Below are 20,815 nucleotides of genomic sequence, written 5' to 3'. Positions count from 1 at the left end.
CATTTTGGCTTCGACTACAGTCCAAGGAACTTCTTCAGCCGACTCAGCCAGAGTCAGACAGTCAGTCAGAGTCATCAGTGGCTTCTGCTGGATCTGGCATTGTAATTAAGTAACTCTATATCAAAGATTTTGTTGAAATCTCGCAGATTCCTTGATATATTGATATATTCTTCCATTTTAGGGCCTGATTGAGTACCTGGTACGCGTTTGGAAGAAANTTGTTTGGAAGAAAAAAAAGTTTTATCTACATTGTTTAGCTATCAATAATTTATATTTAATAGTCAATGTTTCAAAATTTTTGATGCGCGAGGCCCCTTGTTCCGCGAGGCCGTAGGCGGTGGCCCACGTCGCCTACGCCTTACGCCGCCACTGCAGCCAGAGTCAGACAGTCAGTCAGAGTAGTCATCAGTGGCTTCTGCTGGATCTGGCATTGTAATTAAGTAACTCTATATCAAAGATTTTGTTGAAATGTCACAGATTCCTTGATATATTCTTCCATTTTAGGGCCTGATTGAGTACCTGGTGCGCGTTTGGAAAAAGCCGCCGCTGGTGTACTGCGACTACCACGGGCACTCGCGCAAGAAGAACGTATTCTTCTACGGCTGCGCGGCCGCCGAGAGCTGGTGCAGCAACGACCGCCTCGTGCAGGACGAGCCGGTCAAATACCTCGTGAGTTGAACGACATATTCACTGGCGAGTGATATGTTCGTAAGGGCCCTCGCCCACGGCGACATTTTTTAGCGATGCAGTCGCGCCGCTATAGCGTTAGTAGCGTGTTAGCAACAGTTCTGTAGTGCGTTGCAAATGCGACTAGCGCGCGTTAGTAGCGATGCTGTCGCGCGTTTACGAAATGCCGTGGGCGAGGACCCTAACGTGTTATTGGTCATGTCAGATGAAGTCCTTTTAGCAGTTCATCAATTACTTTTATGCAGTTAATCTTTCGGTAGACCTTAAAACAGATGATCAATTAGAAATTGAAAATATTTATTTTTCTCAAAACAGTTGATGATTTTCTTACATTTAACGGAGACTACGCAACTATTTCCCCCTGCAACTCCTATAGAAAGAAACTTGACCACCAATGAAACACACAAAATCGAATTCTATAAAAATCCGATGCCGAATGGTCCTTTGTCAATCTGCCGCAAAATATAAATGAAATCAATGTTGTGCACTCATGATAAATGGTGTGAAGGAACCACTCAAGTGTATAAAAAGCTCCAACCCATCAGATTCTATTTACGAGTAAGCTTTTACCCACAAAAAATATAAAAGGGAAAATAAAACTTTTACTTCTAAATTACTTTCGCACCTTAAATTACTCAATAAAAAATACATCCTTTCTTATAGAACTAAAACTAATTAGTGTTTTCACATAGATTCGTTCGTTAGTGTCTTATAAGATAGGTCATAACTTATTACTCCTCATTATTTAAAGTTTGCGACATAACTATTCATATTTGTTTTTTGTTTTGAGGATACAAGTACTCATTAATCATCCTAACAATTAATTAGGCGAACTCTAATCATGCGGAAATTGTAGGTTCTCAACCTTATTAGTACATTGCGACTCCTTGAGAAATTGCAAAAACGACTGGCTAAATACAATACGACAAACTTGCTATCTCACATAAATCCGCAAGTAAAATAAATGGACCGTTATAAAAGGCTACCATAAAGATAAGAAGACATTAGCGTTCGGATGGAAGTTGTAAGTTAAGTCCACTCTCCAGAATATTGGTGTTTGATAAAGTTGAGACGGTGTTTTGCGTCCATATATAGATGACCCACGCTGAACTGTCCCGCCAAACTCAATGACAGGGGGGCGCTACCATCGTTCAACTATATGGTTTCCAACATGGCAAAAATCTGAACCAGCGATCCGGTATTGACGGTGGCGCCCCACTGTCAATGTCATCGACAGGACAGTCCAGTATTTTGGAACTTTACGTCCGATCTCTTCAACCGGTATTCAGACATACGCTGTCATATTGACCAACATAAATTTTAAAAATGTTTTTCTAGATGTTGCCAGCTCTCATGCACCGGATTTCTCCTGCGTTCGCGCTGGGTTCGTGCTCGTTCCGCGTGGAGCGCGAGCGTGAGAGCACGGCGCGCGTGACTGTGTGGCGACACCTGGGTGTCACCCGCTCCTACACCATGGAAGCCTCCTTCTGCGGCTTCGATAGAGGACCCTTCAAGGTGAGCAGTGTAAACCTTGCAACACAAAGACTTGGTGTCTTGGGGTGAAGGGGGAGAGCGGGGCAGCTATCTTCCAACCCCTAGAAATTGGTGGCCTCTACATAACATAACGCAATGTTTCGACTCTAGGTGACAAAGCGCGCGAGAACCTTCCCTAAAAATTATTTAACAGTAATAATAGCTTAGTATGCATATTTTATGCTGCTTTTACACTATGCGGAAATTAGCCGAGTCAAGTCAAAAAAACAGAGGAGTGGGGATGAAATTCATTCATAATTTCCGCGCAGTGTAAACGCAGAATTAGAAATTTGAATTTGTAAATCGTACAATAAAACATTTATGTCATTCGCTATGCTACACTGGTAGATCCGTAGCCGTAGCCCATGGCCCATGGCCGCGTGGAGTGAAAATGCTTCGTTACCGTCTATTCCTCATAGCCTTTAACAGGGAAAATAGCTCATTATTATTGTATCGTAAGGCGGCATCTTCATCCCTGAGCCTTATCCTTTCACCGTGAAATTTTCTTATCCATCTGTAATGCGAGACGTTCCTATTATTACCGAACTAAACTTTTAAAAATAGATTTCAACATCCTTCATTCTTCAAGAATAGACGACTTGTTCGTGACCAGAATATTACTTAAATCTCGCCCGTGTAGAAGCTATAACGAAAATAATAAATATTAATAAGATTGCGAATAATAAATTATTATATTCTTTGGTCGTATAAGTAGGTATACGGGTAATTTTAAAATACCTGAACAAAACCTGAAATTGCCTATACTGGCTATCCTGCCTTCGATTTAAAATATGACGCTTATCTAGGCACTGATCAGCATTAGGTAGCTACTTTAGAATAATTTAATCCTATGTGTGTATAATTATATTATTAGCGCTCCAACTATCTTATCTCCACGTCAATCTCGATCCAAACGCAAACCGGCCTCGCCATCCCAACACTTGAGATATCCGTATCCTATATCCTACGCCAATTTAACTGATAAACTTTAATCATTTTAATAGGCAGCCTGCAACTTACACTTTTTTCTTGTTAGGTAAGTGTATAATTCTAACTTTGAAAACCAATCAATGTAAGTCACTTAAATAGTAATTGGATTCAGTCACTTTCAAGTCGTTTAATAAATGATACGCGTCCTACCTCACTTATCCAATTAGAAATGACGGCTTATCCAGAGATTAATGATAACGATACTTAGGTCCCAACGTCCAGGCTAATACATCTAAAAGTGTATGAGGCGTGCTCGCTATTAGATCCTCTGATTAGGTCGTGCTCGCGGTCGCTGTATCCCCTGCGCGGGCGACTAGGAAAGGCGCATTTTTCCTTTTAATGAATCCTCCACGCAATCGCGACCAGTTCCTGTCAAACATTTTCAAAAAAAGTGCGGTTGATGTGCTTTAACGACACGCTCCTCCCGAGTTCCCGACTATGTAACGGTCTGCCGCGCATGTCAACTTCGCAAAAACTCGCCAAGGCGTGCTTGAATGTTATTAGAACGAAAAGGCAATTAAATACGTATGTATCTACACAGTTGTTTCGTTTTTACTGCTTTTTTCTGCCTTGCAGGCTTTATTTTCCTCGAAATGTGAATTGCAGTACAATAAGAGCGCTGCACGAATAAGCTCATGTGTCATTATTACCATTACGACAAATTGCTGCTCTTTGACGATGATGCATGATTTATGGTGGGTACACAAAGAAATTATGAATTATTCCAACTGAATAAACAAAGAGACGGTGATTAGGTAACTCTACATACAAATACCCTATTTGTTGGAACGCTCCATGGTGAATCATTTCACAGAGTAGTGCGAAATAATCTATGGCTCGTAACTAAATAGTTATAGCTAGCTTTTATGCAGGTTTTGGATGCACTCTTGTGGTCGTGCATGACAATCAATCCTGCGCCCGAGTCGAAGGAACTACGGCCCTCTGTCCGACGTCGGAAATGAATATCGCATCATTGGCTGGAATGAATGATAATAATTTACGGTTCGCAATGTTAAAGCAACATTTTATAGTGAAAGCATTTGTAATTAGCTTTTATTTTATTATAGCTTTCTTGAAACATCTATTGTTTGATGACAGAATAATACCTGAGTATTATTTTATGTTTCTTAATTTAAGGTTCAGGAGATAAAAACGAAAGATTATCCATACCGTAGATATTATAAAATAAAAGGACAACATCATTCGGTAGAGATCGTTTTGTAACCTGCTAAAACACTGTTTCTCCATGGTTTTTATGGAAATACGCGATTGACGTCACTGTAGGTTTTGTTTTTCAAATTCAACAGACTGACCTAATAAAATTGATCACAAATCAAATAAAAATAGAATTAAAAAACAGGCCATAATTTAGAATCGACGCGTCTTTTTATGAGTTATTTAAAAAATATATTTTTTGCCGTCAACTTGTTCAGCACTCTACATTTTTGTTTCCAAATCTCGTAGCTATTCTATCGTAGCTGTTACAACTAATAAGATAACCATTATTTAGCTTGGTACCGTTGCCCGAACATAATATTGTAGGTAATTTATTGAATATGTGTGAAATGTTACTAAATACATTTTATTGTTATTGCCTAGGGCTTCCACCTCAACACGCAGCACCTACAAAGCGTCGGCAGCGATTTCTGCGAGGCGCTCAACGGCCTCAACGACACCGCCACCAATGTCGACATACAACTTACCAAAGATCTCAACGGGTAAGCACACATATTCTTTATAAAAGCTATACAAATATTCAAAATAGTGCTATATTTTTTTCCGACTTTCAAAGACTATTTTCCTGAAGAGCATCTGAACTTTTTTTTGATGTTACTCTTATTGCAAAAGTAGTTTAACATCAACTGATTCCGTGATTTAGGAACAGTTTAATTATACGGTTTTATGGTTATCGTCGCTTTAAATATGATATCTCTGGTATGGTAGATAAATCATTGCCGTCTCTGGAGTAGTGAGTGGAACAAACGCTCTAGGCGCTAGAATATCGAATGAGGTGCTAATGCCACACCATAAAAAAGGATGAAACCTAGTTTAATGTGAAACACAGGGGGACCGAAGAGTGTAGAAAGATAAACTCGATTAAGTTTTGTGAACAACTTACATGAAACTGAGACGTCATAATAGAAGCACTCAGTTGATATTTTATTTTTTGCATTCATAAGGAGCGATTGATATTTCCTCAGGTTGAACAATAGGTATGTTAAATGTAAAATGTTTTCAACAGAAATATAATTGAAGTTAGTTTGGTTGACCTCGGAGCAGACAGGCAAGTTTTATGTGGTTTGAAACCATGTGGCACATAATTTGGCTAAGCTTTTGTTAATTACTTAGACCTATAGCCATTCGACGACTAATAAGATATCTGTAGATAATAAGCCACACATTTGTTTTATGCTTAATGAATCGCTAGCTTATTGTTATATATTAGTAATATCCGTCCATACCTAAGCTACGCGTATCATTAAAAAATTCTAACATTTCGTAACATACTTCATTACATAAAAAACATAGTATAATTTTTAATCATAGATAGGACAGAGTAATTGTGTTTGCAAATAACTAATCATGATAAATCTTATATGATTTCGACAACTTAATAATTCGAATAATCTTACTTGGGTCCGTTAATTTTCCCAATGATAAGTATACCTATAAGAACAACACCAAAGAATGAAATATTAAGAAATGCAATAATTACTCAATCCCATTCACCAGTTTCTTCAGCTTGCATGATCAAATCCTCGGTTTGACTAATAGCACCAAATAATCTGTTGTGCAGTGAGATAGCGGTGGACAGCGAGCCGGGCTCGGGCTCCGACAGCGTGCTCAAGACCGACTCCGACGAGGACTTCGACTAGGCTTCGGCCATAGGTAGAATAAGACTAGAAAAACTATGTACTACAAACGTAACCCGAAACCTAGAACTTAAACCCATTGAAATTATGGTTATTCCAATCATACAATTAAGATAGAGGAATACAATTCCAACATATTTGGTTTTATAATCACATCACTTTATCAGCAGAGGTTTATTTTTTAAACTTTACTTTATCTATTTTCTTATGGATTTTTATTGCGTATTATATTTAATTTTAATATTACCATATTTATTTTATGTACAAATTAGTCTGTGTGCTGTGTGCGCCTGTGATCCTTAGTTTGTTTGGTTTGTGATAAATTAAATTTATTAAGTTGCATGTGATCTCAATTACAAATAAATTATGAAATCACCGAAAGCTTTTTTATTATTCACCCTTTCTTAACGCACGGCGGACATCCATATAAATTTGTAGGGGGGCATCTAAGTAACTTTCGAAGGCCTACCTAACTTCCGAAAACCTCACACTTATATTAGAAAACCTAACACTCCAAAATCTAACAGGTAACTTAGGAAAACTCAGTTCAAAAATCTAAAACTAAAGTAAGGTTTTCTAAAAAACCTAATTCTCGAAAACCTAACTCAAGATAACTTTCGCAACCGTTAGATTGATTTGTTATGAGTACATATTTATATTATTACGAGATATTTTACCAGCCAAAGAAGACTACTAGTTTTGATCGCATTATATTTTATTGAATAAAATTCTCATACCACTTTCTCTATACATGCTTTTCAAAATTATTTCTTGATCGACTAAATAAATGTATTCGACCAAGCGCCGAGACGACTAGATAGCACGAAGCATGACTCGACTGGTCACGTTCAAAAATTAATCTTGATATCGACGTTTATTTCTCATGGCTATGGACGTGATAATGTCGGGATTATAATCAAAGCTAAGCCTCCATATTTCATTTGTAGGGTGTCGTCTACATTAGGTCCGCTTGAACTACTTTATAAATCTCTGGATCAAAAAGATAACTCTTACAATTAAAAAAAACTTATGATACAATTTAACCGTGTTCACATTGATCAATAATTGTGCACATTGTAGACGATGAAGCATTGAAATACACTTATCGATATCGATGTTATTACGGCAATATTCAAGTCCAAATAAAAGAAATAGTTTTGAAAAAAGTTATATATTATCATCTCAAAACTCAATATATTGTCATTATCAACAATGAATCACATTTACATGTAGTTTATAAATAATAATTTGCACTAATTGCACCTCAACAAAGATATCGTCTAGATATTGGCAAAGACAATTCTCTAATTGTTTTTTATAAAGTTTATACAATGTTTTTCCACTTTGTCTTACTCCTACGAAATTATCACATGTAATAATTATGAGTAAAATCTAAAATGATTGTGATGTAACTTAATGCAAAGTTTCAAACATAACTCGTTGATTGACAGTATTTTTATAAATAGTTGTGGGCGGGTATTAAACTTATTTCGTGACGCTAATAAAATTAATACAATAATGTATTATAGCAATCATACACGAATATGATCTACATAATATAGCGTATGACATACAACAATATATATTTATTTATGTTACTATATACAATACTGACAACGATTATACCTAAAAAAATAGTAAATACAAATTCAATTTGTTCTCCGGAGATTTGTCTTGATTATAACTAAATTAAATGTGTCGTGTGTAGTACAAAAAGTGTTATAATTAAGCTATCTAATTTGTTCTTAGTACGCTATAAATGTATTACATTTTCTACTATAAATTATTCAATGGTATCAAAAGCATTCCTGAAATTAAACTTAGTTGAGCTGACTGATGGGCAGTTAAACAATGTTAGATGTTAGTAGTAGGAACAAATTATATTATTTAGCATACAGGTTGTTAACCATGTAGGGAGGTGGGTTTTTACAATTTGAAGAAAAAACAGAATAAAAGTTATCACTTCTTACTAACAATTGTTTGAAGAAAATATATTTTATGAAGTTAACAAAAACAATTGTTTACCAGATAAAATTACCGGTATATCTCAGTATTCTACCCAAATGCAAAATGAAGGGTACATTTGCCAGCAATCATAGATCGCTGTGATGACTTATTTAAAATTATTATAAGTGCAGATAAACATAATTGTTCGTTGATCAATTGTGCTACAAAAAGTATTTACAGCTTAGATTAACTGGAAGAGCTAAGCAATTAAAATTATGGAATTTTTAAGCAAAAATTTTAAATATGAGGAGACCGAAAAATAATTGAGTGAGAGATTACGAATGTACGAACTTTAACATAATCAGATACATGGTCCCCGATAAGTCGCCGTTCGGCTACGACTCGAAAGCACATTGAGAAGGAAAAGTTTGAATTTATTATTACTCAGAGGAGGGAATCAATTATAATGTCTCTACATTGAGAAATAGTAAATAATGTTAACAATTGCGGTCAAAAATGCAAAACCACATGAAAGTTGTACTACTGACGCCTATATCAACTTCTTGCACACTAATTTCGTAAGTTCACTTTACATAAGTGAAATGTGATGATCTACAGGTGTGATAGTTTTCTAATTACTTACTTTATTGACGTCTCTAATAAGAAATAAAAAGAACATGTGAATTATCAGTATCAACGTCAACGTTTGGTCGCACATTTGTCCATTTCGAAGCAGTCGAGTCACTGGGAAGCGACGACAGTGCGTACAAGTCACGTGCCGGGTCATCATAAAAGCATATCCGCGGATTATCGTATCTGGGTTTTTTACATAATCGGCGCGTTTGGCATCTGGCCAGTAGGCCTAGGATGCTCACCGAGATAAGCGTTTATCACGCCATTTTATCGATTTTACGTGATAAGCCCATACATTTGTCGTCTAAAATCATCGATCAATTTTATCACGGCGCGCATCCTAGCCCGGCTGATCGCGATCAAATGAAAATAGGAGTTATGCTCGTTCCGTAAAAGTAACGTATACAGTCTTTTTGCCCGACTGCGCCAGAAGGAGGGTTATGTTTTTTCGAGTGTGTTTTACCTTACTATCAACGGCACACCACTGTACGCACTCACTCTGTCAGTATGAGCGTGCGGTCCTTACTGTAGAGGACGCGCAGACGCGCGCGGCGGGGTCATTGCGCGGGCGCGGGCGGCGCGGGCGGGGCGCGCGCTCGGGCCGGCTGACGCCGCTGGCGGGCCAAGAAGGAGTGACCAGCTGATAGGAGCGCGAAACGCGTTTCAACCGCGTCCCTGTGGCAGCGAGCGCCTAGCTGGTACCACGCGGATGCTAGGAGACGCTGCTCGTTGTGGCCTGCCCGCGCGCCTTCGGAGCTCGCGCTGCCGCTGCCGCTCCCACTCCATCTACAAGGGTGATAAAGGATTTAGAATTTTAAACTGTGGTCATAAACGTCATCCAGCGTCAATAACGACACACGTTCGCCGCGTCACAATGCTTACTAGTGTCTACGCACGGACATTGCCCGCGGGCGGCGTGACCGGAGGCAGCAGCGAGCGGGCGGCGAGCGTTCGGCGAACGAACGAGCAATGTTCGGTTCGCGAGCGAGCATCCACGAAGACGACCCGGAAGCACTCTCTTTAACGACTTTGCACTAAACGGTCTCATCTTGTTAGTGTAAATTTATATCGAATAGAGTACTAATTTTATAGTGTCCCTCATTATTTCATTTATTAACTTCCATTACACGTACTATCGAAGTAACATATAGAAATGTACTGTTGTGGTATCTTTCACACGCTTACATCAACACACTAAAATATTATTGACGCAATTTTGTTTGTAATATTCTTTACGTGCAAGAGGTACAAATGGATGCAAAATAAATACTCACTCGTGTCGATTGTGCGCGGGAGTGGCGTCAGCTCGGGACGGCGCGGCGCCAGCGCCTCGCGAGTATCCCAGCGTGATGTCAGACAACGATGGCTGGCCTGCACAGCAACAAAATTGAAATTAAATTAAAAAGGTGGTATGCAATCCTGTATTGATCAGGTACACAATAAATAAATAAATAATCTTTGGACAATTTCACACAGCGCCAGCTAGCCCCAAAGTAAGCAACTTAATGCTTGTGTTATGGGTGCTAGCTTAACGGATATACTACTTATATACTTTTTTTTTTTAAAATACATAAATATTATACATAGTCACACCCAGACCCGTCACAGAAATTAAAATTCATCATTTCAATTTCTGCCCGGCCAGGAAACGAACCCGGGACCTCTCGGCATAGTAGTCCGTTCTGAACCACTACACCAAACGGCCGACAATGTATTATCGAAGAATATACCGTGACATGGACCCTATAAGGCTGGTTTCAGAGTCATGCGTTCGCCAACGCAAATGATACGCAGCGGGAGTCACGAGCTAAGTGATGCCTTGAACCAATCCATATTGAAAACTGCCCACTATAGTACGTACAGTCAGCGTCAAATAGTTTGTGACACCCAAAGTTCCAAAGAGTTCGCAACACTTTGCTATAAATGATAAGGTTGCGTTATCAACTTTTAGGCCACTGTGTATGTACGAGCACGATCGTACATCCTGCTGCACTTTCAGCATCGACCGCCGGGCGACCCATGAGCCCTCAGCGTGCACCGTCGGCGCTCTACACCGACGGCACACTAGCAAATACGTTTCATTGTGTACAGTAAATAACTTACGTATAAATAGCAATAGAATCATAACAATAAACAGATATCAACCGTCCGTCGTTGTGTCTCATTTCCCCCCGCTGCGGCCAAGACACCCTTAGCCGTCACTATGATCAGTCCGGTGAGTCTGCCGGGCTGGCAGCGGGTCCCCGCCGCCTACCTGCCGTCCTAACGCTGCTGCCCTGGGCGACCCGGGAGCAGCTTCCTTCCTATCAAACCCTTATTATGTCTAAGTATCTATTGTTAGGCAGGGCTAGGGCTCTAGGGACTTAGTGTCTTAGGGAATAAGGACTCTAGGCTCACTAGGGAGTTAGCTTCCTTCCTGACCGCATATCCCGGGCACGGGAGCGGTGCCTTACAACCACTGCCTCCCGCCCGAACAGTGTCGAACTATTTGACGCTGACTATGCTCTCATTGTTTGCAGTACAAACGCGCGCTTAGGTGTTGCACCTCACTGTCATAACTCACCGGTCGCGCGGGGGTCCAGCGACTTGATGACCTCCTTGGCCTTCTCGACGCACTTCTTGTACTTGTCCTCGGTGGCCAGTAGCTCGGCTTCTCGCGCCGCTAACGCCTCCTGTAACTTGCTGCTCCGCCGTCGCTCTTCTGATAACGCTGCTTGGAGCTCCTCCACTTGTAATGCTGGGAAAATCATCAACATCATCATTATTAGTTCAATTTTAGGAGCACGACCCTATGGAATTCACCAGAAGATAGGCGGAGATTATATTCGGAATTCACTATACACTAATTCACTATTCCCACCTCTCGTTCCCACCGCTGCAACTCCTGTGTAGCCATGATCTACAGCTTGACCGCCATAAAAACCGAAGGTCAAGTTTGTCCCGGGGGAAAGTTAAACTGTCATTGGACCCGCAACTAAATTAATCAGAAGAATATAGAGGAGTTCGAAGAAGGTTCGACTTCCCTCCATTGCAAAGCGGATGACATGTGACAAAGGTTTAATTTAATGACCTTAACTATAGTGGGCACAATTTGCATGCCCACATTGTGGGCCAGGCTGAGGGCCCCACAACCTTATTGTGACATCACACTTTTTGGTGACGAGACGGTGATGACATTTGGGGTGATTGTGATGTGCCCACAACCTTTTTTGAAGACAAATCGAGGATTTGAGGGTTACACTCCCCACACTAGATAAAAAGGTCCCGAGGCGTCCTGATGTTCGATTATTTTTTTCCCTCTTTTAACATTAAACGGGAAGGAACAAATCCGGATTTTTTTGTAAATAGGTACATACATAAAAAACATAAGTGTATACTAACATTTCCTCTGGCTGTCCTCGATGGCGGAGGCGAGCCGCGGGTGCGGCGCCTCGAGCGTGGCTTCCAACTGCATGATGCGCTGGTTGGCCTCGCGGTTCACGGCGCGCTGCTTCTCTAATCGCGCCGCGTAGTCTTCCAGTAACGCCTGGTGACGAACACGTTGTTAGCGACGCGATTAGCAAGAACCTTTATCGTGTTAGCTATTAGACTTCTTGATTTAGAATGAACCTTTTTGGTGTTAACAATTAGTGACTCCTAGATTTTAAAAAATATAATATTTGATTGACTTGTGAGCTGTCTAAGGGTTCATTGAACTTTTGTCATGGTTTTTGCATTGAACAATATTTATTTAAAATACAGTCCATTTTGAAGAAACGGCTTTTCATTTATGAACTGCAAGACATCCACCGCCAACACACGTTATTTATTATGTCAAGGAAATTATTTGCCGGCTTCTACCATGTTTCATCAACTAACAACCCAATGTACATATGTGGTTTGTTATAAGACGCCATTTTGGACAACAAAGTTATGATTTGAATTATTTTATTTCTAATGATGACAAAGCTTGTTTATAATAGCGATAAGTCCAATAATGTCGAAATCGGACTGGCCGAATAGAGATCTAAAGAACGCAGGTTCGAACTCTGCCGTCGCTGGATTATAGTAGTGAACCCACTCGTAAAACAAGCATCTTAAGCTTACCACGAGAGATTAACAATTATTTCCAAAAATTAGGGTTTCGTGAGCTTTGCATATAACAGTATCAAATAAAATTAGAAATAAGAATAAAGTTTGTTCAGATCATGATGAAATTGGTGATATTTAATACTTGTTAGACGATATCTACCGGTCCTCTCAAACGGAGTTCTTGAGAGAACTTGAAATGATGTCGCACTATTTTTTTCATTTGCCTTTTGTTGAATTTACTCATGCATGTTTACGGACACTAACATGTTAATAAATCTACAATTAAAACACAAATATTAAGTTAAACAATAATTAATACGTGATGATTCACATGCCAGATTTATTATACACTCAAAAGTTATTCAGTTAAAGACATTTCGTGTTGATTTTGAATAAAAAATCAACACGAAATGTAAACTGCTTTCCAACTGTCAAAAGATTAGAAAACGATTGCGTCTGGCTGTTCAAATATTTGAGTTATAGCACGATAATTTCGCTTATTAACGTTTAAATCGAATTGTGCGATAAGGTGTGAAACATATTTTATTATCGAAATTATACCAATTAAAGATTTATGTGGCAGTAGCATACAGAAAAAAGTCACAAATTGCATCTTAAAATACTTATTTATTTATTTATATTAGGGAAACAAACAATTTTGATACACAGACAAAAATCACCAAAGTTACTTTATACTTTGAAATAATTTACCATGTCCACTGTCAGTCTCTAAGGGTAGGTACCTATTGGATTGTGGCCGGGGTTGTTCTGGCTACCTCAATAGAAGGTGAAGATATGATCATGCCTCATTAATCATACCGCAGTAAGTTTTTGTGGAGTAACGTATCAAAAAGTTGTCTATGTTAGTTAAAACGTTCGCGACGAGCAAAACTGAAGTTATAGCACAGAATAATAATAAGTACTACGTATAGAAGTTTTACTTCGCGAAGGTATTTAACCCGGCGTCAATGACGCTGGGTCATATTGACCCGAGGCATTTTCAAACGTTCATTTTTTTTTTTTTTGCGTCCATTTTATGGTTCGAGCGTTCGTATAGCTGGAGATAGAACCTCCCTAAATCCATTCCGTTAGTTAACGTATTGTGACTCCGCTTGCGTAGCGAGATACACAGGCTTCAAATTAAAACGGGTCATTATGACCCGGCGTCATCGGTGGCGCGGTGATTTTGTGACTTACTTTTATTCGCTTATTTTGTGTTTAGTGCTAGCTTATGTGGTTCTTTTTTAAGTTTTAGTCAAAATGTCTTTGTTAAATGACCCAGCAAGAATGTAGCGTTGCTAGAAGAGTCGAATTCCAAGATTGAAGAATTTCAGGCTGTAATAGCCAGAACTTAGAAATGGCAACGAATGTGAAAAAGATGCAAGTAATGGGGACTCAGTCTTTGGATAATCTCGAACTTGCATTAGTACGACGCCGGCAAGTGCGTCATGCCACATTTACATGCCCATACCATTTGATTGCATACTGCACCAGTTGCAGCAGTTCCATGGCTCTGAATGATGAAGTAGAAAATTGATCTCATTGTATCTGCATATAAAAAGTTGATTTTATCTCTTTTTCACTATATAACATTGTTGATTCCCATTTTTACTAAAAATGTTTACCAAAAACCAAAAATATAGACTCAAATGTATTTCTATACGTGATTTTTTCATGTTTTGCTTATCAATTCATAAAAAAATATTTATTTCATGTATTCGTTTTATTTTTGTTTTATTAGCTCAGTAAAGAACCCTTTATACATAGACAGTAATTAAAATTAAGATTACTTGTACAATTTCCTGAAAAATGATCGATGAAATGTGGGTCAATATGACCCGGGGTCATCGTCTTTGCAATTATTTTCACGTCATTGGCGCCGGGTTAAAAAAATGTATGCTCAATGTCATTAACAATATGGTGTAATTTAGCCTGTCTCAAGAGTCAAGCACCATTTTGTTGACAAACGTCAGTGATCGGCACTGCGCCGAAGCTATAGNTCAATTACCCACAACTGAAACGAATAACTGTCAATTTTTATTCCTAGAAGCATAGACCATATCTATTGGCTACGACTTGCATCAATCAGAGCACTGCATCTTTTCTCGTGTTAATGTGTATAGCCAAATTAAAACACACAAAAAAGTGGTACCATATGGGACCGCTAGTCTATAATGGGTTAACGAAATAAATAATGAAATCTGATTGGTTACTCTAAAACACTTCTCTGCTGCGCTCTGCTCCGCCTTGGTTGAAACTGGGCCATAAACGGCCCCGAGGCGATCAATCGCGATTGTCAATTTTACGTGATTTACAATTGACATTGATCGTTTACAAAACGCATTGAAGCGATTGTCAATTGAATTTACGTGACAGGTGCCATTGAAGCTAATATTGATCGTTTAGCTGAGCAATTTGACAATCGTTTCCATCAATTGTCAATAACGTAAATACATTGACAATCGCAATTGACCGTCTCGGGGCCGCTTTACATTCCCAGAGCCCCCAGTAGGTTAGAAACAGCCCTTACGACTAAACTCACCTGCACTGAAGCTTGGTCTGCCTGCGCGCCTTGGTTCTGTCGCAGAAGCTTATTTTCGTGTTCTAGTCGAATCAGCTGTTCCTTCACGTCGTTGGGTATCAACTCGCGCGACACGTTGTCTTCGCTTGCACCTGAAAAAGATTCGTAGACAATGTAATATTGATATGCATTGTAAAAAGTTAGTGATTCTATTTGTCTTTATCATTAAATATTATAAGAAAAAAACTCGTTCTCTATCTTGGTTGGTGGTAGGGTTTTTTTAAGTCCACCTGGATAGCTACCATCATCTTACAGTAGTGGTCTGTTCCGGCAGCAAAATAGCCAGTTCTTCTGTGGTTGAAGATTCCATGTGAAGCTCACTTCCACCTTCAGCCTGATCTTCACTTTCCATCAGGTGAGATACAGGCCAAGAGCTTCCATGTTGTGGATAAAAAAAACTCGTTAGAAATATAGATTTGGTAATAATAGAGCTGTCTCCCTCAGCGTGTCCCGCTCTTGCAGTATGGTGTCCCGCTCGCGCTGGAACAACGCTACGCGGCTGCTCAGCTTTAGAACAGGAATGTTCTCTATCTCTATGTCGTTAGAGTGTACCTGTGGTGATAGTAGAGCAGCGCAGCTCATCGACTGTTTCCCTCAGCGTGTCCCGCTCTTGCAGTATGGTGTCCCGCTCGCGCTGAAACGACTCTACGCGGCTGCTCAGCTTCAGAACAAGAATGTTCTCTATCTTTATGTCGATAGAAGTGTACCTGTGGTGATAGTACAGCAGCGCAGCTCGTCCATTGTCTCGCTCAGCGTGTCCCGCTCCTGAAGTATGGTGTCCCGCGCGCGCTGGAACGACGCTACTCGGCTGCTCAACTTCTTGTCTCAATTCTCTATCTCTATGTCGTCAGAAGTGTACCTGTGGTGATAGTAGAGCAGCGCAGCTCATCGACGGTCTTCCTCAGCCTGTCCCGCTCCTGCAGTATGGTGTCCCGCTCGCGCTGGAACGACGCTACGTGGCTGCTCAGATTCGGAACAGGAATGTTCTCTATCTCTATGTCATCAGAATTGTACCTGTGGTGATAGTAGAGTCCCGCTATTGTAGTATGGTGTCCCGCTCGCGCTAGGACTATGCCACGCGGCTGCTCAACTTCTTGTCTCTATCTCTATGTCGTTAGAAGTGTACCTACCTGTGGTGATAGTAGAGCAGCGCAGCACGTCGACCGTCTCCCTCAGCGTGTCCCGCTCCTGCAGTATGGTGTCCCGCTTGAGCTGGGACGCCACGCAGCTGCTCAGCTTGTGCCCTATCTCTATGTCGTTAGAAGTGTTCCTGTGGTGATAGTAGAGCAGCGCAGCTCGTCGACCGTCTCCCTCAGCGTGTCCCGCTCCTGCAGTATGGTGTCCCGCTTGAGCTGGGACGCCACGCAGCTGCTCAGCTTACCCTCTATCTCTATGTCGTCAAAAGTGTACCTGTGGTGATAGTAGAGCAGCGCAGCTCGTCGACAGTCTCCCTCAGCGTGTCCCGCTCTTGCAGTATGTATGGTGTCCCGCTCGCGCTGGGACGACGCCACGCGGCAGCTCAACTGTCCTTTATCTCTATGTCGTTAGAGTGTACCTGTGGTGATAGTAGAGCAGCGCAGCTCATCGACTGTTTCCCTCAGCGTGTCCCGCTCTTGAAGTATGGTGTCCCGCTCGCGCTGAAACGACTCTACGCGGCTGCTCAGCTTCAGAACAGGAATGTTCTCTATCTCTATGTCGTTAGAGTGTACCTGTGGTGATAGTAGAGCAGCGCAGCTCGTCGACCGTCTCCCTCAGCGTGTCCCGCTCCTGAAGTATGGTGTCCCGCTCGCGCTGAAACGACGCTACGCGGCTGCTCAGCTTCTGAACAGATATGTATTCTATCTCTTATGTCGTTAGAAGTGTACCTGTGGTGATAGTAGAGCACCGCAGCTCGTCGACGGTCTCCCTCAGCGTGTCCCGCTCTTGTAGTATGGTGTCCCGCTCGCGCTGGAACGACGCTACGCGGCTGCTCAGCTTCAGAACAAGAATGTCCTCTATCTCTATATCGTTAGAGTGTACCTGTGGTGATAGTAGAGCAGCGCAGCTCGTCGACTGTCTCCCTCAGCGTGTCCCGCTCCTGAAGTATGGTGTCCCGCTCGCGCTAGGACGATGCCACGCGGCTGCTCAGATTGTTCTCTATCTCTTGGTCGTCAGAAGTGTACCTGTGGTGATAGTAGAGCAGCGCAGCTCGTCGACCGTCTCCCTCAGCGTGTCCCGCTCTTGCAGTATGGTGTCCCGCTCGCGCTAGGACGATGCCACGCGGCTGCTCAGAATGTGCTCTATCTCTATGTAGTCAAAAGTGTACCTGTGGTAATAGTAGAGCAGCGCAGCTCATCGACTGTTTCCCTCAGCGTGTCCCGCTCTTGCAGGATGGTGTCCCGCTCGCGCTGGAATGACGCCACTCGGCTGCTCAACTTCTTGTTCTCTATCTCTAATTTGTCAGCCTTCGTTATCTCTGCGTCCAACTTTTCGTTTAGATCTGTCACCTAAGGAGAGACAAACTATTTATTAGAGACCCTTGATCTTTTATACATTACAGATTTTTTACAAATCACGATGGGATTTAAATACGTTATATGATCTCAGATGGGACAACGCATAGCATAAAATCACACTGTATATTTGTTTCCACTCAATCTGAATGTCTGAAAAATAATTAATCCAAACTCGGTAAAGAGTTCTTTAAATCTGACACCAGTAGGACTAAGATGCGCGCCGCGATAAGCGGTTATCACGCCATTTTATCGATTTTGTCCATACTTTTTGACGTCGATAAAAGTTATCACGGCGCGCATCTTAGGCCTACAGGACAGGAAGGTTTTCTGGCAAAAAAACTTCAGTACAGTAAACTTCGTAGTAGTGACACTCTATTTTCCTTAATGTGTTTATTTGGTACAAGTTTGTACCTCAGTTCGTCGCTTGCCTCTCTAACTGACGTATCTGACATTTTTTTTTCGAAACTGATTTATCTACACCATCTTAATCAATTTTGCAAGACGAATCGATCTGTCTAATCACCTGAAAATTTTGCTAAATGTCAGTTATGTCAGTTACGTCAGTTAGAGAGGCAAGCGACGAGTTGGCACAGAGGAAGATGAATAACAATCGTATAATATAGCAAGTTTGTCGCCACATACCTGCTTCTTGTAGATGTCAAGCTGCGCGCGCACGGCGTTGTGTCGCGCGGCCGCCTGCTCGTGCTCGATGGCGCGCTGCACGTGCTCCGTGTTCGCGCGCTCCAGGAGTTTCACCTGCACACGCATAGTGTTACTATACCACTGTCTTCCGTCTCACTCGTAGATGGTGTAAGCGATTGCGACAGATATAACCAAATACTCAAAAGGCGTGGCTTAACTTGGATACGCCCATATTAGTCGACCACTCGTCTTCTCACTAATATGATACGCCTGCGATAGGTAAACCCAAATATAGAAAGTACTTACTATGTTTCTTATTCTAAACCTTTTGATGCCCAAAATTTCGCGCACGGTTATGGTTTTATTTGGAGTTATAATGTGTATAGTTGCTGTTCCCCGTAGGTCTAAGTTGAGCCTAACTTCGAACCCTACAGGAGATTTAACGTACTAAATCCCAAGATAGTCTCGGGATCCCGACATTACATATCAAATGGTTGCCAAATAATTTAAGACCAATGACAGGTCGCGCGACCCATGACAGTCCGCGCGACCTGTCATTGGCCTATGATCGCGCCGGCGATGGCGATCTGCACGCTTTGGTGTAGTTGAAGCATTATAGAATATAGCAAAATTTTTTTTTATTCATCCACTCGTACAAAATGAAACCAGTCCAAATGTATGGTCGACGCACCTGTCTCCGCAAATCCACGTGCTCCTCCATCCGCTTCTTGTAGGAGGCGACGGTGGCCTCGAGCGCGGCCGCCTTGGCCGCCGTCTCCCGCAGCGCGTCCACCTCGTCCTTTAGCGTCACGTTCTCCGATGCTGCTATCTGAATGGAAAATGGGATACGTGAATGAGTTGGCAAAACGATAAAGGATGCTAATGCCTGTTTTCACCATCAAATCCTAATTTGTAAGAAATAACAGGAATTTTGTTTACGTAGGGGTTACTTAAAAATTAGGAATTGATGGTGAAAACGAGCATAAGTCTACTACTATTATTGCAGTGACCATAGAGAAGATATTGCAGTTGAATGTATGGTGCTGGGATAAAATCATTAATGCTAAGTAGTGTCGTCTTTATACAACAGTTACTGTTGATGTGATGCCTACATCGGGTGACATTCAAACTAAAGGGTGTAGTCTCATCCTGGATATTATCGCTCCAGCCTCACAACCTAGGATCTTATCGATATTTTTACTTACTTACTCTACACCTCTACGCTGCTTGTTCAGCTATTCCGTGAAGACATCCAGTTGCGAACTCACGTTAAATAGCTAAATCTGCTAGAAAAAGTTTATGCCAAAACCCCAAATTAGATGTCTCACCTGTAGCTCCTCGTTCCTAAGCTTCAGTAGAGCTACTTCCCTCTAGAGTGCGTCTTATCGAGCTCGTCCTTCAGCGCATCAAGTTGCGCGCGCATGTTGCTGTACCGCAGCGTGCCGGCGTGCGCGGGCCCCAGCGACGCGCCCGCGGCTACTTTCAACAGCTGTTTATGTGACGCGCCTCCAGGTAACATACACACTAGAGTCGTCTCTTCTTGGATGTCGCTCCACCTAGGATCTTATTGAAATTACTTACTCTACACCTTTGTCAGATCCTCTTGCAAAGCATCTAGTTGCTAGGTCACGATTTACAGGCCTAACATCCTACAAAAGACTTACTTACAAAAATGATTTATCTCACCTGTAGCTCCTCGTTCCTAAGCTTCAGTAGAGCGACTTCTCTCTCAAGTGCGTCAGCGCGCGCGCGCTGATCATCCCTCTGTAGCTCGACTTTATCGAGCTCGTCCTTGAGCGCGTCGAGCTGCGCGCGCATGTTGCTGTACCGCAGCGTGCCGGCGTGCGCGGGCCCCAGCGACGCGCCCGCGGTACTTTCAACAGCTGTTTGTGTAACGCGCCTCCAGGTGACATTCACGCTAGCGTCGTCTCTTCCTGAATGTCACTCCAGCTTCACAACCTAGGATCTTATCGATATTACTTACTCTATATCTCCTGATTGTTTGATCAGCTACTCCGTGAAGGCATCCAGTTGCGATCTCACGTTAAATAGCTAAATCTGCTAGACAAAGTTTATGCCAAAATCCTATATTAAGTGTCTCACCTGTAGCTCCTCGTTCCTAAGCTTCAGTAGAGCGACTTCTCTCTCGAGTGCGTCTGCGCGCGCACGTTGATCATCCCTCTGTAGCTCGACTTTATCGAGCTCGTCCTTGAGCGCGTCTAGTTGCGCGCGTGTTAGTATATTTATATGTACATACCTGATTTATATTAATATTCCATGGTAAAAATGTATAATTGGTACACTATTTAACTTGTTAAACACTACACACACAAAACATTGCACAGCCGCCATATTAACTGACA

The 20,815-nt window shown here is 41.6% G+C and overlaps 2 protein-coding genes across 2 annotated transcripts in view; one reads left to right on the top strand and one right to left on the bottom strand.

Moving 5' to 3' along the window:
* LOC114365757 (cytosolic carboxypeptidase 4) overlaps window positions 1-6,459 on the top strand; it is a 65,714-nt gene extending 59,255 nt beyond the window's left edge. The window contains exons 22-26 of the mRNA XM_028322404.1: window positions 505-669; window positions 2,026-2,202; window positions 4,810-4,928; window positions 5,453-5,494; window positions 6,008-6,459. Coding sequence (XP_028178205.1) covers window positions 505-669; window positions 2,026-2,202; window positions 4,810-4,928; window positions 5,453-5,494; window positions 6,008-6,086 — 582 coding nt within the window. The 3' untranslated portion in view covers window positions 6,087-6,459. The remainder of the gene's footprint in view (window positions 1-504; window positions 670-2,025; window positions 2,203-4,809; window positions 4,929-5,452; window positions 5,495-6,007) is intronic.
* Window positions 6,460-7,438: 979 nt separating this feature from the next.
* Window positions 7,439-20,335, bottom strand: LOC114365786 (protein hook-like; the record flags this gene model as incomplete). Its single annotated transcript, XM_028322454.1, has 9 exons — window positions 7,439-9,440; window positions 9,935-10,034; window positions 11,227-11,400; window positions 12,045-12,189; window positions 15,277-15,407; window positions 17,621-17,801; window positions 18,453-18,566; window positions 19,144-19,281; window positions 20,139-20,335. Coding segments are annotated over 9 exons (1,400 nt in total), but the record flags the coding sequence as incomplete, so codon positions are not given.
* Window positions 20,336-20,815: the final 480 nt, after the last annotated feature.

This window comes from Ostrinia furnacalis, unplaced genomic scaffold (genome assembly GCF_004193835.3).
Source record: "Ostrinia furnacalis isolate ACB-3 unplaced genomic scaffold, ASM419383v2 OfSCF7642, whole genome shotgun sequence".
NCBI classification, from domain to species: Eukaryota; Metazoa; Arthropoda; class Insecta; order Lepidoptera; family Crambidae; genus Ostrinia; species Ostrinia furnacalis.
The sequence above is the reverse complement of the archived record's forward strand: the minus strand, read 5'-3'. Positions and strand labels throughout refer to the sequence as shown.